The sequence below is a fragment of the Otolemur garnettii genome, unplaced genomic scaffold (genome assembly GCF_000181295.1).
Source record: "Otolemur garnettii isolate 467f Iridium unplaced genomic scaffold, OtoGar3 scaffold00106, whole genome shotgun sequence".
NCBI lineage: Eukaryota > Metazoa > Chordata > Mammalia > Primates > Galagidae > Otolemur > Otolemur garnettii.
Window position 1 is genome coordinate 6,938,010 of NW_003852501.1, and position 14,471 is coordinate 6,952,480.

The 14,471-nt window shown below is 38.7% G+C and overlaps 1 protein-coding gene across 1 annotated transcript in view; it reads right to left on the minus strand.

The window, feature by feature from the left end:
* TNFRSF19 (TNF receptor superfamily member 19) overlaps positions 1–14,207 on the minus strand; it is a 91,664-nt gene extending 77,457 nt beyond the window's left edge. The window contains exons 1-3 of the mRNA XM_012809492.2: positions 14,077–14,207; positions 5,503–5,604; positions 1,840–1,950 (exon numbers count right to left, since the gene is read on the minus strand). Coding sequence (XP_012664946.2) covers positions 1,840–1,950; positions 5,503–5,571 — 180 coding nt within the window. The 5' untranslated portion in view covers positions 5,572–5,604; positions 14,077–14,207. The remainder of the gene's footprint in view (positions 1–1,839; positions 1,951–5,502; positions 5,605–14,076) is intronic.
* Positions 14,208–14,471: the final 264 nt, after the last annotated feature.

Sequence of the window (14,471 nt, forward strand, 5' to 3'; positions counted from 1 at the left end):
AAAAAGATCACCCTAGCCTATTTTAAAATGTTCCTTTTTCCCCTTCCTGTGAAAATAAGGGAATTTTTCTATTATTTACTATGAGAATCTGGTATAGTTCCTAGAGGTTAAACTCACAAAAGCTTGGGTCCCTTGGACTTTTTAACTTTCAGTTTTCCACTATACCTAAGCTCCTGCAACTTGTCAATTAGTTCAGGTTTTCCTACCCCCACCACCTGGTTCCTAAGGAGATTTCTATTGTAAAATGCTGCGATTCTCTGTACTTGCTTGTCTGTCTCTCCCATTTGGGGGAAAGTACTTTTCCCCGTGACCTCATTTCTCTTACAGATCTAAGAAGAGCTGGTGGTTTTTCAGTTTTTTCAGGTTTTTACTTGTTAGAGTATAATGGTGACTTTCAGGCTTTTTCCATCTGGTACCACAAACTGGAAAATCATTTTTTTTTAATATAAAAAAAGATTAAGGCTAATAGAACCTTCATTTTCTGGCCTGATTCTCCAGAAATTAAGGTGATAGTCTCTATATTTTAAAAAAATGAAAGAAAGAGATCAATTTCTTAGAAATGGTTTACTAATCCCTTAGAATCTGCCAAGTTTCATCAGATTTTCATAGAGATTTGGGAAAAGAAGAACTTCTGAGGAGTAGAAACTTCATCATCTACTTTGCTCTTTGGCATGACGGCATTTTTAACTACTTTGTTCATTGATCTTAGATACATCAATCTGCTATAAGTGAATCTTTTTACACTCAATATAGCAAAACCTACATCTGAAAATGCATATCACCATTATCAACAGGGATCAAAAAATACCTGTTAAGATGCTACTGGTTTGAAGGCAGTCAGTTTGATTCCAAATGTAAAGCCCAGGATACTGAAAGCCCCCAACACAAGAACCAGAGAGAAAAGCCAACTCTTGTGGAATGCATAAGTCCTTGCTTCCTGCTGTTTGTAGATCATTGATCAAAAATCTATGAATGACAATATTCAACTTTAAATAATGGCAGTCTATAGGGCAAAGGACTTTTCTTTAAAAGAAAAATCTATTGTTCCTTTTCTAACAGGAAAGCTTTGATGTTTTCTTTAGAACAAAACAATGGATTACTTCTCCACAACTAGTAACATTTTCAAAAGATCATAAAATAAGGCGAATAGAGGTATAAGCATGAATACTCACAAAAATATAGTCTCAAGAATATCCAAAAAAAAAGAATATCCAAGAGTGTGAAATAGGCTCTTTCTATGACACACTGTTTCTTGACAGATAGTAGTTAAAATGAATAAAGTGCTCCTGGGAATAACATATACCCACTGTGGTAAGATTAACAATAATATATGTGTATTGTCAAAGCAATGTGTAAAACTCTGGTTTGGAAAAGAACTGCTTATTACATAAGATCGTGGTGGGCTCTACTTCACTAGCAATGGTAACATTCATTTTAATAAACAGAAGGCCCAACAAAATGACAGCATTACCACTTTCTCTTATCAATGCTTCATTTTTAAATCTTCAGTAGAACTTTGTTTCTTTTTAATTAATGCAAAATAATTTAAAATTCTATCCATTCAATGAAATATGACAAACACTAAATTGTATAAAACAATGACATTTCTTGAATTCTGGGTTTTTAGAATTTATTTATCTCAGGAAGTCATATGAATCAAAAAGTATTGAAATAAGAAATGTATAATATTTGGCTAAAGTGACTTAATGAACCAAGAACTCAGAATTCTATCACGGTATTCAAAGCTTCATTAATAACTAACTAAAAGAATTTAGTTAAGAAGAATGAATGTATTTTACAAACACAGATATACAACTTTACCATGTATACAATATGTACCTTTGACAACTCCATGCCTGGCCCACACTGATTGCAGAGAATACAATTTCCAGACCGATCCCTGAATTCTTGTTGTCTACAGTCTCCTGTTTCACAAATCACTTTACATGACTGGAAAAAAAAAATGTTTCACAAAATGTTATCTTAAAGTATGTTCATTATATTTTTTGTAAGAAAGGAATACTATCCTTATTACTAGTCACAAAATCACTGGATAAGAGCATAAGTTCAGAGGTCAATTTAATTTTTACTCTGGGAAGAAAAACCACATTCTGAAGAAGTCAGTGGAACAAATTAATCAATAAGCCTAATTCTTTTTTTGAGAATACTCATTCATTTCCTGAATGGGGTCTCCCTTCTCATTTGAATTAATTGCTATCTTCTCTTCTGAAGATCTGAGGTAAAAAATGACTTAGGAGCTGTTCCCTTTTCTAAGTAAGAAGATATAGAAAGAATAGCTATATTATGATTTTAGTTTATGTATAATGAAGGTTCTTTTGCTATCAGAAAAATTCTGAATGAAAAACTTTAAACATATTCAAGTAAAATGAATTGAATAAACAAATAAATGGAACAGATTAGTACAGCTACAAGAACGTTGCAATTATCCTTTAGACTTATCTATCCAACAGTTTTGATGGAGAAATTCCAACCCTTTTCAGTTGAGCTACATATACTTAAAAATTGTCTTTAAAAAAATACTATGTGATGATCACAAATTCAGTAAAATTCTTGATAATGATGATCATGAAAGATGACAATAATGTTCAAACTCTCTGAACTCTTTGAAGTAAAAGCACTATTTAAATCTGAACTTACATCCTTACTGATTATTATTTAGCCATTGACAGGGACCTAACAAAATGCTTTGATTCATAGCATAGGACTTTAATGGAAAATTTATGCCTTGGCAAAAACAAAGATTATAAGACACTTTCCAAAATACAGCAGAACCTCCATAATTGACCACCTCCCTACAGTGATCACTTCCTTAAGTTGATCTAATTTTCATAGACCAGACATGTACCACATGTATGTATTAGTACAGTAGACCTAGTTTTTTATGTTGACCACCTTTGTATGGTGAACATTTTGTGATAGTCCCTTGGGTTGTCAATTTACAGAGGTTCTACTGCATAGACTTTCTCTCTTATTTTATCTAAAACAACAAATCCACTTTATGTATCATCATCCTACAAAAGTGTGTTTATCTGCTTCTTAACAGATAGTATTACATTTACAATGTTGGCATTAGCAGTATCTCAGAATTGGTGATGAAATTTGATCCAACCTCCCTTCCTAAGTAGAAATGCCCTGAATCGCATTACTGATTATAATTTTGTTCTCCTAAAACAGCAGTTCTCAACCGCTGTTCTCAAAGCTGTCGTGACCCACAGGAACTGTGTTAAAGGCTCATGGCATTAGGAAGGTTAAGAACCACTTTCCTAAAAGAAAGCTGAGAATCTTAGTAAGCACTGAAGGAAGGGACACATAGTCTAATGCCAATCACACAAAGGGGCACAGGAAGGTGTTTTTGATGCTTACAATTCTGTACAAACTACCTCCACCAGCAGGAGAAGGAACTCAAAGTTCTTTGGGGTTAAAGATCTAATAATCTCCTCCTACTTCTCTTAACTCTTTGACATCCACTCTTGGAGGAGTTTATTTTAATTAAAAGAGATAGGACATTCCCTTTCACCACAAAGAGGCTGCAATCTCTTTGAGAAAGTCCACAGTCTCCTTCCTGGACCATTTATTTAGTGTTTAACATCCTCACATCCACCTGAACCCCAGGCTCCAATTTGACCTTTGTCTTCCCAGGAAGACTTTGTGTAGCATCGTTAGTGTAAATATATCTTTATATAACTATATCTTTATATATGTAGATCATTATAGTAGCTCTAGATTAAATAAATTTCAATTCTTCTGAACACCTTCATAGACCTCTGTCAGACTTTCAAACATTAAAATTTTCTATCTGTTTTTAATACCTTTGGGACCAAGAAGGATATAAATAACTGTATACAAATAATAGTTATTTTAAAATCTACTCTAAATTCTTCACAAACTGTGTAAGTCATAGGGCCCCAAATTAGAATTTATGATCTCATTAAGATCTAGAACGTTTTATGAGAGATTTATGGCTATCAAGCCAAGATAATATTACTGTCACAGTGCTAATATAAGTAACATTGCAATTTTATTATTTTACCTGCATTTAAATAAAATTATTTCAACAACTGTTATAATATTATGACTGAGCAGAAATCTTTCATGTATTATTTAAATGCAAAAAACGATAAAGTGCAAGTTAAAAGAAATAAAAAAATGAGATGAGAAATAGAAAATCGTTTTGGTAATAACTCTATGTTGGGGTTCTGCCCTGGGGGCAGGGTCTGCTAAGACCTGTGGAACTGGTGTGACCAACTGAAGAAATACAAAGTTAGGAACAATGATAAAAAAAAAGAGACATGAGACACAGGACAGAATTTTCAAAGGTGGGAGCTCAGGGGACCACTGCCTGTTTGTGGATTCCGAAGAGTGGCCCCAAGTCTGTGTTCCACTCAGTTTTTATTCAAATCTCTTTGCCCAGGTGGTAAGCTGAGGGAGGGAACAAAGACACCAGCAGTTTCTCTGAGTGAGCATATCAGCTCCTATTGTTATTATTATTAACTTTAAGGATTTGAGCAGTTTTGAGGAATCTGAAACTTGAGACTTGTGTAGGGGAAGCCTCCTGTTTGGAGTCACACACACAGATTCCACACAGATTCCTAGGGAGGTGTTAAACTCCGCTAGTTCACTGTGGAGTAAAACACCCCTGGCATCAATCTTTTCTGAGGAATCAGTGGGAGAGAGGCATTTTCCTCTCATCACTACCACAGAGGATTTTCCTCTGCGATAAGGGATGTAAGCCCTCTTGCCCATATCTTAGGGCTTGAGCTTTGCCCTTGATCTCTGCCCCAGCCAAATGCAAATCTCCACAATCAGTATCTGCTTTGTCTGTTTAATGGGCAGGAAACAACCTAGAAGATGTATCTTTTCTAGGTCTTGCCATAATCTCTTTTACGGCCATTACCTTCCTCAGAATGTTCACATGCTCATCAGGGGTATTTGTGTAAGCTGCATCCCCAGTAGGTCAGAGTTTCAGGAAAGGCCAGGAACTTGTTCAGATAAGAAATTTAGCTATGGCTAGTTTAAAGGTAAATTAGCTGACTTTTCTTTGTTCCGACTCCTTCAGCTTACTTTTTTTTTTTTTTTTTTTTTTGAGACAGAGCCTCAAGCTGTCCCCCTGGGCAGAGTGCCGTGGCATTACAGCTCACAGCAACCTCCAGCTCCTGGGCTCAAGCGAGTCTCCTGCCTCCGCCTCCCAAGTAGCTGGGACCACAGGCGCCCGCCACAGCGCCCGGCTATTTTTTGGTTGCAGCCGTCATTGTTGTTTGGCGGGTCCGGGCTGGGGATTCGAACCCGCCACCTTAGGTGTACGTGGCTGGCGCCTTAGCCGGTTGAGCTATAGGCGTCGAGCCTTCAGCTTACTTTTTAATTTTCCTTTTTTCTAGCAGTGCCCTTCCCTGCCAAGAATGGGGTCTTTGGTTCCCATTCTACCTCCACTATATCAATTCTTTCACCACATTCTAATGAAGGAAATGAGGCGTTTATACTTACCAAAATGCCTAGTAAAATTACAAAAGAGAAAAAAGTTTTCTCTTGTTCCAGCAGTACTTTTAATGCCATTGTTCTTAACAAATGTATTTTTTCTTGAAGAGTCTAAATCAAAGATAAAAAAGTAGAGTTAACATTAAAAGCATGTGACTGTGCTCTGTACATAGCATTAACTAATATTGGTCACTTATTATATGTATATTAGGTATATTTTACATCTTTTTTAAAAGAAGTCAAGTTTTAAAAAGACATAACAGACAAATAATATGTAATCCTTTAAAAATTTAGGCTATGGGAATTGAAGCTTTGCCTACCTATACATTACATGCAAAACATCTACTGGCTCTGAATTCCCAGTGTATACCTGTCTTTCTTTGTTTTCTACCCAGGTCTCTACAGTGGCCATTTATATAGATTTGGAGAGTGTCAACAGTATAATGATAGTGATAAAATAACAACCCTTGCTAAGCACTATGGGCCGGGCATGATTTTTAGCGTGCTAACTCATTTAAAACTTACAACTACTCCGGAAGGTGGATCCTATCAGTGTCCTCACTGTAGCAATGGGGAAACTGAAGTTCAGAGAGGGCTGAGTAACCTGACCAAGGTCACAGAGCCAGTAAGAGACACAGAAGGACGTGAATCCACATGGGGTGGTTCTGGTGTCCCTGTTTTTACATCTACTATGTCTATCCTGCACTATAATGCTCTGTTTAATCAAGACATCATACTTCGACCTTGGAAGTTTCATCGCCACTAAGAAACAGTTAACATTTGGGCATTTTTGAATTCTTCCCAAACTAGTACAGATTATATTTTGGCAGTAAAATAAGGATCCATTTTAAACATCTAAAGGTCATTTATAAGTGATGAAACTGCAGTCACTGATTCAACATTTCAATAAAAGATAAACCAAGACCCTTCAATGACCTAAAATGCAGAAAGGAATTCTGATTATGTTTTTACAGATCCACGCATGTCCAGAGAAGAGATTTTTTTTTTAAGTGAAGCCTCATCTGGTTGCTCCATCAGGTAGACAAACAATGGTTCCATTTCCTTTTTTGCAGACTTTCCCAAAACTACAAGGACCCCAAGTGGACCATCTGACTACTTAGAAAGAAACCAGAGCAGAAAACCAGAACCATGGGCCAAACAGCTCAACAAAAACAACAGCAACAACAAATGAGGCAGAGCTGGGCAGACTTGCTGGGAGCTGCTGGCAGAGCAGCCAACCAGGGGTGAGCCTATAGACAGCCTTGGAGGTGCCCAAGCCCAGAGGAAAACCACTGCAGCTGCCCTGGCAGGTCAAATTGTCAGGGCAATTAGAGATTATTTTACCTTTGTTGAATGAAAGACCCATTTTAAGTGAATTCAAACAGCTTTTTTTGTTTGTTTGTTTGCTTTTCCAGTTTCTTGATCATAGCTTCTTTTCCCCCTGGTGTATCTCAAAATCATTCAGCAATTACCCAACTATGGAACTTACTGCATGTAGACACAGGGTCAGGGGTAGGAGATAAAAATCACTTTCTCTGAAAGGCATACTATCCGTTATCTCTTTCTTGCCATGGTCATTATTAAAGTTTTAAAAGTTATTAAATTTTAAGAAGTAAAATCAGTGTAATTTACATAGAATTAAAACTAACATGAAAAAAGTATTTACACAAGAGAAAAAGGGATGGACAAGTTGGGCAGTGCATACCATAATTGAGCAACTTAGTTTGGACAGAAGGCTGTGAGGGGACACGACACTAACTACTGAGGCAGGCAAACAATGAACCATTTCTTAGCAATGTCACTTTGAGGTTACACATCTATAAGGAGGTGAAAACAGATGACTGAGGGGTGTTGTGAGGTTTAACTGGGATAATATCTATAAAGTGCTCAGCCCAGGGCCTACAGTAGTTGCTGTTACCGTTACTGCAGCTGCTGTTACTGAGAACGCCACTTATTAGCTGTGTGAACTCAGATATGTTACTTAACCCTGAGACTTAGTTTCCTCATTTCTAAATTGGGCAGAATGACAGTACCTATCTCCTGAAATTGCCATGAGGATTAAGTGAGTTTAACAGTTGTAAAGCACTTACGGGAGAGGTAACTGATGTAAACTGTTCCTGACACATAATAAATACTGTCTAGGTGTTAGCAACTCTTGTTGTCCTTCATGCTAATGACATTATTATTGAGGATCAAATGACCCAATGGATGTGACAGTCCTTGGAGAGACGTTTAGATGGCCACAGTCAAGTGGCAGGCAGTATTCTAGACCTCTACACCTGTGGGCCTGCCAAGAGCGTTGGGACATTAAGAGTTCATGCAAAGTTCCAACCAAGTATTTGTAATGTTGAGCACTGTGCTCATTCTTCATAAAAACTGTGCCTTTTCCCCGTTTTTTTCACCCTTTACAGTAGATCATCATCCCCATGAGAAGTGGGAGAAAACTGAAGGTCACAGGACACAAATACTAACAATGGAAACTGAATCAAATTCATACCCAGGAAATCCTAAACAGGGCTCTCCAACATGCTGCCATGTTGATTTCAGATTGTGTCCCACCACACTGCCAGCATCCAGGACTCCTGCCATTTGGGACAATGACTACATCAACAAAAGTGTTGATTGACATATAACAAAATAAAACTCTGCATAACTTATCTATTTATTTATTCAACAAACTATGATTAAAGTTCTTAGGTACCTGAAAGGATGAGACTGGGGGGGACTTTACAAAGGTGCACTTCCAGGGAACTTACAACCGGGGGTGGGGGGTGGTTTGATATCCTAAACACCATTTAATATGATTGTTATTAACATACTACTGACCTGGCCAAGGAGTATTTTAGAAATACACAATTTAACTGGTGGAGTGTTGGATGACCCTGAATTTCCTGGAATAAAATGAAATTCCTTATAAAATTCTTTGGCATTTGTAAAAAGAAGAAAAATTGAAAAATTTAATGAAATAACTTAAGCGTTTAAGTAATAATATTTAAAATAAAAATAAAGCAGTAAGAAAGTTATTTATTGAAATTGCTTTTAAATTCTGGGCTTTCAGGGTCTGGCCCAAAGACAGAAAAATGCTTTTATATGCTTCAGTGTTCTGTTTATTTGGGAATGACTTATCAAGCACAAGTCATACAAATTACTGAGATTATGTACCGTGGGTCTGGCCGCTGGGGTTTTCATAGTTTGCCAAAACATCATGAATAGACAACATCTATAACAGCCTAGCATCCGTTTCCTACAGAACATGTGCAGGGAAACTGGCCATAGCCAAACACTGAAGAGAAGACTAGTAACACCTGGTTCACTGTATTCCGGATGGAATCTCTGCCTCATTATCTGCTATTCAACAATAACCAGCAGTTGACAGTATCGGGAGACCTGGACAACCAAAAAAGAAGAGACGTGAGCCCAAAGCACAGAGCTGGCACACATCCTGTTCAGCTGCACACAAAGTGGCTGCCTTTCAACTAAGCTGCTCAGCCTGCTCATCTGAGTGAGCAGTAACTAATACGGATGTGTCCTAATTGGCCTCCCTCTAAAATAGACAAATCCAATAGACACTATAATGCACTACCCTTGCCAGTCCTTGTCCAAAATTCTGAACACCTGTGCTGGCATATCACCAGGCAAAGGGGCAGGGGAGCACTGCTAGGGAGGAGCAGCTGCAGGCTTCATTTCTTCCTTCCTGGCTGGGCAAAGTGCTGGATCTCAAACTACCATGTTCATTGTCTGTGGTTCCTGCAACTGCCTACGCAGTGCTGCTCCTAACCTGTCAAAGTTCTTCCGGGATCTCCCTAAATTTAGCATAGGCACCTCTTCTTTAGGCTTCTATAGCATCCTGGACTCACAGCCTAATTATTTACTTACCTCTCTCACTTTCTAGCTTTTGTGTGACATTGGACAGCATTTATTTTCTTTAGTCACTGTTAATACTTAATTTTTTAAACTAGTTTTCAATGTTAAAAATGAAGAATGTTGGCTCAGCATCTGTAGCTCAAGCAGCTAAGGCGCCAGTCACATATACCTGAGCTGGTGGGTTCAAATCCAGCTCCAGCCTGCCCAAAACAGCAATGACAGCTGCAACCAAAAAATAGCCAGGTGTGGTGGCAGGCGCCTATAGTCTCAGCTACTTGGGAGGCTGAGGCAGGAGAATCTCTTGAGCCCAGGAGTTGGAGGGTATTGTGAGCTGTAATGCCACAGTACTCTACCCAGGGAGATAGCTTGAGGCTCTGTCTCAAAAAAAAAAAAAAAAAGAAAGAAAGAAAGAAAGAAAAGAAAAACGAAGAATATTCTTGAAAAATTAGACAATCTGGCAACCCTGAGTCCCACATCAAGTCCAGGTGCGCCAGAGCTGAGCATTAGTTGTCCTTTACATGGAAGAACATATACTCTTTAGTTGCCCTGGTATCTACCACTCCTTATTGTCACATGGGGCTCCCTCCCGCATTTGGTCATCAACTCAGCTATCTGAGTTTGCCCCCAACCAGAGCTGAAGGACTTAATGACAAGCGTTGTGATTTCACTCTAGAACTGTAATGTTCCCAGGATGTGCCCAATACACATTAAATGAATGAAGAAATTCATTAATAGGGATAATATTTTACTTCTCAGAGTTCTAAGGGATGAAACAATATATATGAAAAATTTATGCAAATATAACTTGAAATTGAAATACAATTACTGTGGTGAAACAAATCCAGGTCAAAACACTATTTCTTGAATGTAATGCTTTACTATTGACAAAGATCACTGAGGAGGAAGATTCAGTATTTATCTTCCTAACTTTTAAAATCAGTGACCTTTCTAAGAACTATTGTTAGTTTTGATTTTGTAAACAACCAAAATATATGAATCTTGGAATAATTTGAATAACCTAGGTACTCTTTTTTCCATAATCAATTATTTAATTTTTTCCATGTCTTAAAAGCTATTTATTATCCAACAGATGCAGTACACGCAATAGGTAATAGTTTTCATCTAGTAAAACTGTATTAACATTATGTAATGAAGCTATATTCGACCCATACGTTTTTTCCAATATGCAATAAGATGAAACATTTTTTAAAATGTCAACATTAAAGTAAACTGGCAGTCTTGCAATTTATAAAATCAGCCTTGAAATAAAGCCAATGCTATAAATACAGTCTTTTACATTTTAATGGTGAAACATACTCATAAATGACTTTTCCCACATGCTAAGAGAATAGAAAATTAATTAGGGTATTACTATTTCTAAACAGGACAATAACCCCCAGCCTTGGTCTTTAACTTCACTACATTCTGAAAATCATTCTTCCTACATAGTGAGTTGACAGCTCTTTTTGCAGCCTATGAAGCTCAGAAAGGTATGTTGTAATAAGAAAATACATATTGCTGTTGGCTGGGAAATGAGAATGCCTTCTCTTTTTCAAATCATGAAATATTTTCTACTAAAAGCTCTACAAGCTTTAAAATTTTCTGCTGCCAAATACAATATCTCCAATTCCTCCCAAATTCAAAGCATTAAGGGTCACTGTTAGGCTCCTGACTTTCTTTTCTTTCTTTTTGTTTAAACAGAACTTAACCCAGGATAAGGTTTTCCAAGACTAATTCTTTTTATTTCTCTGAGTTGTAGGCTTTATCATCTTTGCCCTAGGAAAACTACTGTCAAAATTCTCAAAACATTCAGTCAAAAAGCCTGTTGTAACTAAAATGATTTTCCCAAAATTCATGAATGTTTCTATATACTTAAATACAAACCGTACAATAATAGCATCATGGACTAAAGGGACCTTAAACATCTACACAGTCTATCTTAAAAGAATTGTGAACAACCATCTCTCCAACACAGCTGTTTAAATTTTTATTTTGGAAGGAAGTCTGGACAGATTCCAAAACTGCTCTTTATGCCATTTGTAGTGTCCTTCTCCAGTATAAGTAACCTCTATTCTTCCTCAATTTCCACATATTCAACCAGTCCAAGCTGATCCAAGAGTGGCTCATCGACATTCAATCTTCAGATACACAAGTTCTTTTGTCTAGTGTCATTACTGATGGGTGGTTGCTTTCCTTTTAAAATTCAGGTTTTCAATCTTCAGCTTGAAAGGTACATGTTACATGATGTGTGAACTAGCAAATAACACGATACTATTTAAATATCTTATTTTAAAATATGAACATTTTAGACATAAGACATATACGATGAATGAACTCACCGCTGGACTAGTAAATCATGTATAGAAATTCTGTTCATACCATTTTACTTTTCTTTTTCTTCAGCTAGAAGATTACTTTAAATAAAGTCTGTGAACATTTAATAATCAGCTGCCACAAGACAAATGTATTTAATTATTTAACTATTCTCTTGCTTCCTATTATGTAGGCAGCTGTCAATTTATTCTCTGGGGTGTGCATGATTCAAAGTAGGCATTCTTACTCAGCCTGTAATCAACACAGAACACACTGGCCTTTCCCAGAGTTTGTAATGCTTGACTTTAAATATTGACTCCCCAGATTTAAAAGGACTTGGCTTTTTTACATACTAAAGATACCTAGAGTTTTTTGTTTGTGTTGTATTAATTTTTGAGGGATGGAATTGGCCCCAGGGGTTTGAATTAAGAGTGGGATCCGAGATTGCAGCAGGCAAAAAAAGACTCAAATTCTCTTCATGAGTGTTAGCAGAATTCCTCACTTATAATTAAAAAGTCCCCAACATGCTCTAAATTCATGTAACAAAGCTATAAGCAGCAAATTAAACACATTAAGGATAGCATGTGATGTTACAGGTCTCAATCCACTTTCCATTCTATAATATATGTAAATTAAGCCCTAATCATGTCAAGTAAAGAATTTAATTTTCTGTCATTTTATAAAAAGCATCTGTTATGGCTACTTATATACAATGCATTGCTTTATATTTAAGTCTTCTTGATAGAAAAGGCACTTTACACTGTAACTTCAAGTGCATAATTTTCATGCATCCTGAATGTCAAATTCAAGATCTAGCCCGCCCTCAGGATCTTAAGACACTCCAGCCAAAGAAACGAGTAACTTCTATGATTGTCCTGAAAATACTAACACTCCATGTAGAGTTAGTACACACAATAAAGCCATTTGGCCTCCGTAATGAAGTAGGTGTCATAAGAAGTTTTCATAGATTAATTATAAAGAACTTGCATAGCTCCAAACAATGCCCCCATGTATTAATGCCAAAGTCACATTTTCAAAATCCAGTCGTTTTACTATGTTTTGTATTACTTTCAAGAACAATTTGATAAATATTACGCAAAGAAAAATTCTTTTTAAGTACTCACATCTCTATAAATATGTCAAAAATTGTCACCAGGACTCAATTCTTACACCTCTAGTGATATGTCTTTCAATTAGATAATAAGCAGTGCTTGAAAAATTTTCAAACTACATGTAACCAGAGTTGGTAAAAGTACCTACAGCAAAACTGCACCACAGAAAACAGATTGAATAAATCCTGAACTAATGCAATATAATCCTCCCTTTTGCGTAGAAGTATCTGATCATGACATAACACTAAAATAAATTCTTCTGTTTGCCTATAACCATTTCTTGTTTATATAGAGAAATTGTCTTGTAGCTAAAGAAGCTGTCGCTTGAGTAAAAACTACATCTTCATTAATATACCGAGTTAAACAGTTTCAATTAAAGAAATACTGAACTATGCTTAGGGTTTTGTTTGCAGACTGAGTCCTTTTATTAAAATGCAAATAATAAAAAGGTGACGGTGACATAGATTTCTTACAATAGTAAATGCAGGCTTGATGATTAGTTCACTATCAGCAAAACATATCAGAGAATTTTGGTCCCCCCAAACTTGATCTCCAGGGATTTATTAGCTAAATGTCTAGTCCATGAGACGGCGCTACAGCATTGACGAGTACTGTCTGGGAGATTGCTTTCTCTCCCAATCTTATCACATGCTCTACTCATCAACATACTAATACTGCTAACATTTTAGAAACTTCCGTTCTCCACAAAAGGAATATAGTTCTACGCCACTCGTCGATCTAAACGTTCTTTTTTCACCTCCTGGGGGGCAATTCTGTAGGGCCCGTCTGCGGATGCTTGCTCCAGAGGCGCGAGTTCAGGGCCCCGCGGCTCCTACGCGCTGGACGGTCCTCTCGCAGCAACGCAGAACAGTCCCGAAAGGCCCGGGTAAAGCATTATGCGGCTTTATTTATATACTCACGTACGTTTGCCTTACAAGCAAATTTTTCTATTTGCGAGATCCCTGGATAGGAAGTCTTAATCCTGTCACTCCCATAGCCAACGGAGACCAGGAGGCATTCACACTCTCTAGTCCCTTCAGCGACTGCGGCCAGAAGTCAGCATTTCGGGGGCCTCCTCTGGCCTCCCCTGGCTGTCACCGCTTCCCGAGGGCCCCTGTGCCCGGTTCAGGCCTCCGGCTCTGGTCCTCTGCACGTGAGCAGCCCCTGCGTGCGCCCCTCCCCTGCGTTAGGCGACTGCTCCACTCCAGTCCCTAATCCGCGAGGATCCACCCAGGGAGAGGCCCCGGGACCCCAGTGCAGCGCCGCGTAGCCCCCAGAGGAGCGGAGCACCTACCTTCCCAGTCACCTGGAAGGCTCAGCCGGCCGGTGCGTCCAGTCCTGCCCTGCAGGTCCGCACGGCAGACCGAGCCGCAGTGGGGCGCGCAGCCGGCCTTCGGTGCCCGGCGCCGGGCGCAGAGCTGGAAAGGGGTTCCTCTCCGGGCGCGCAGCCGAGCGCCTCCGCGCCACGGGCTCCGTTCTCTCCCGTAGCCCAGCAACCGCCGCCGCCTCCAGGAGCCCCGCCCACCATCCGAAGCCCCGCCCCGCGCGAGCCCCCACCCACTCTGCCCGCCAGCGCCCCTGCCAGCCTCCGCCCAGCCCCGCCCGGCTCTGCTGCTGGGGTCCCAGGCGCTGGTGGCCCGGCACGGCAGGTGCTGGAGCTATCGACTGAGGGGCAGGGAAGGAGGGGAA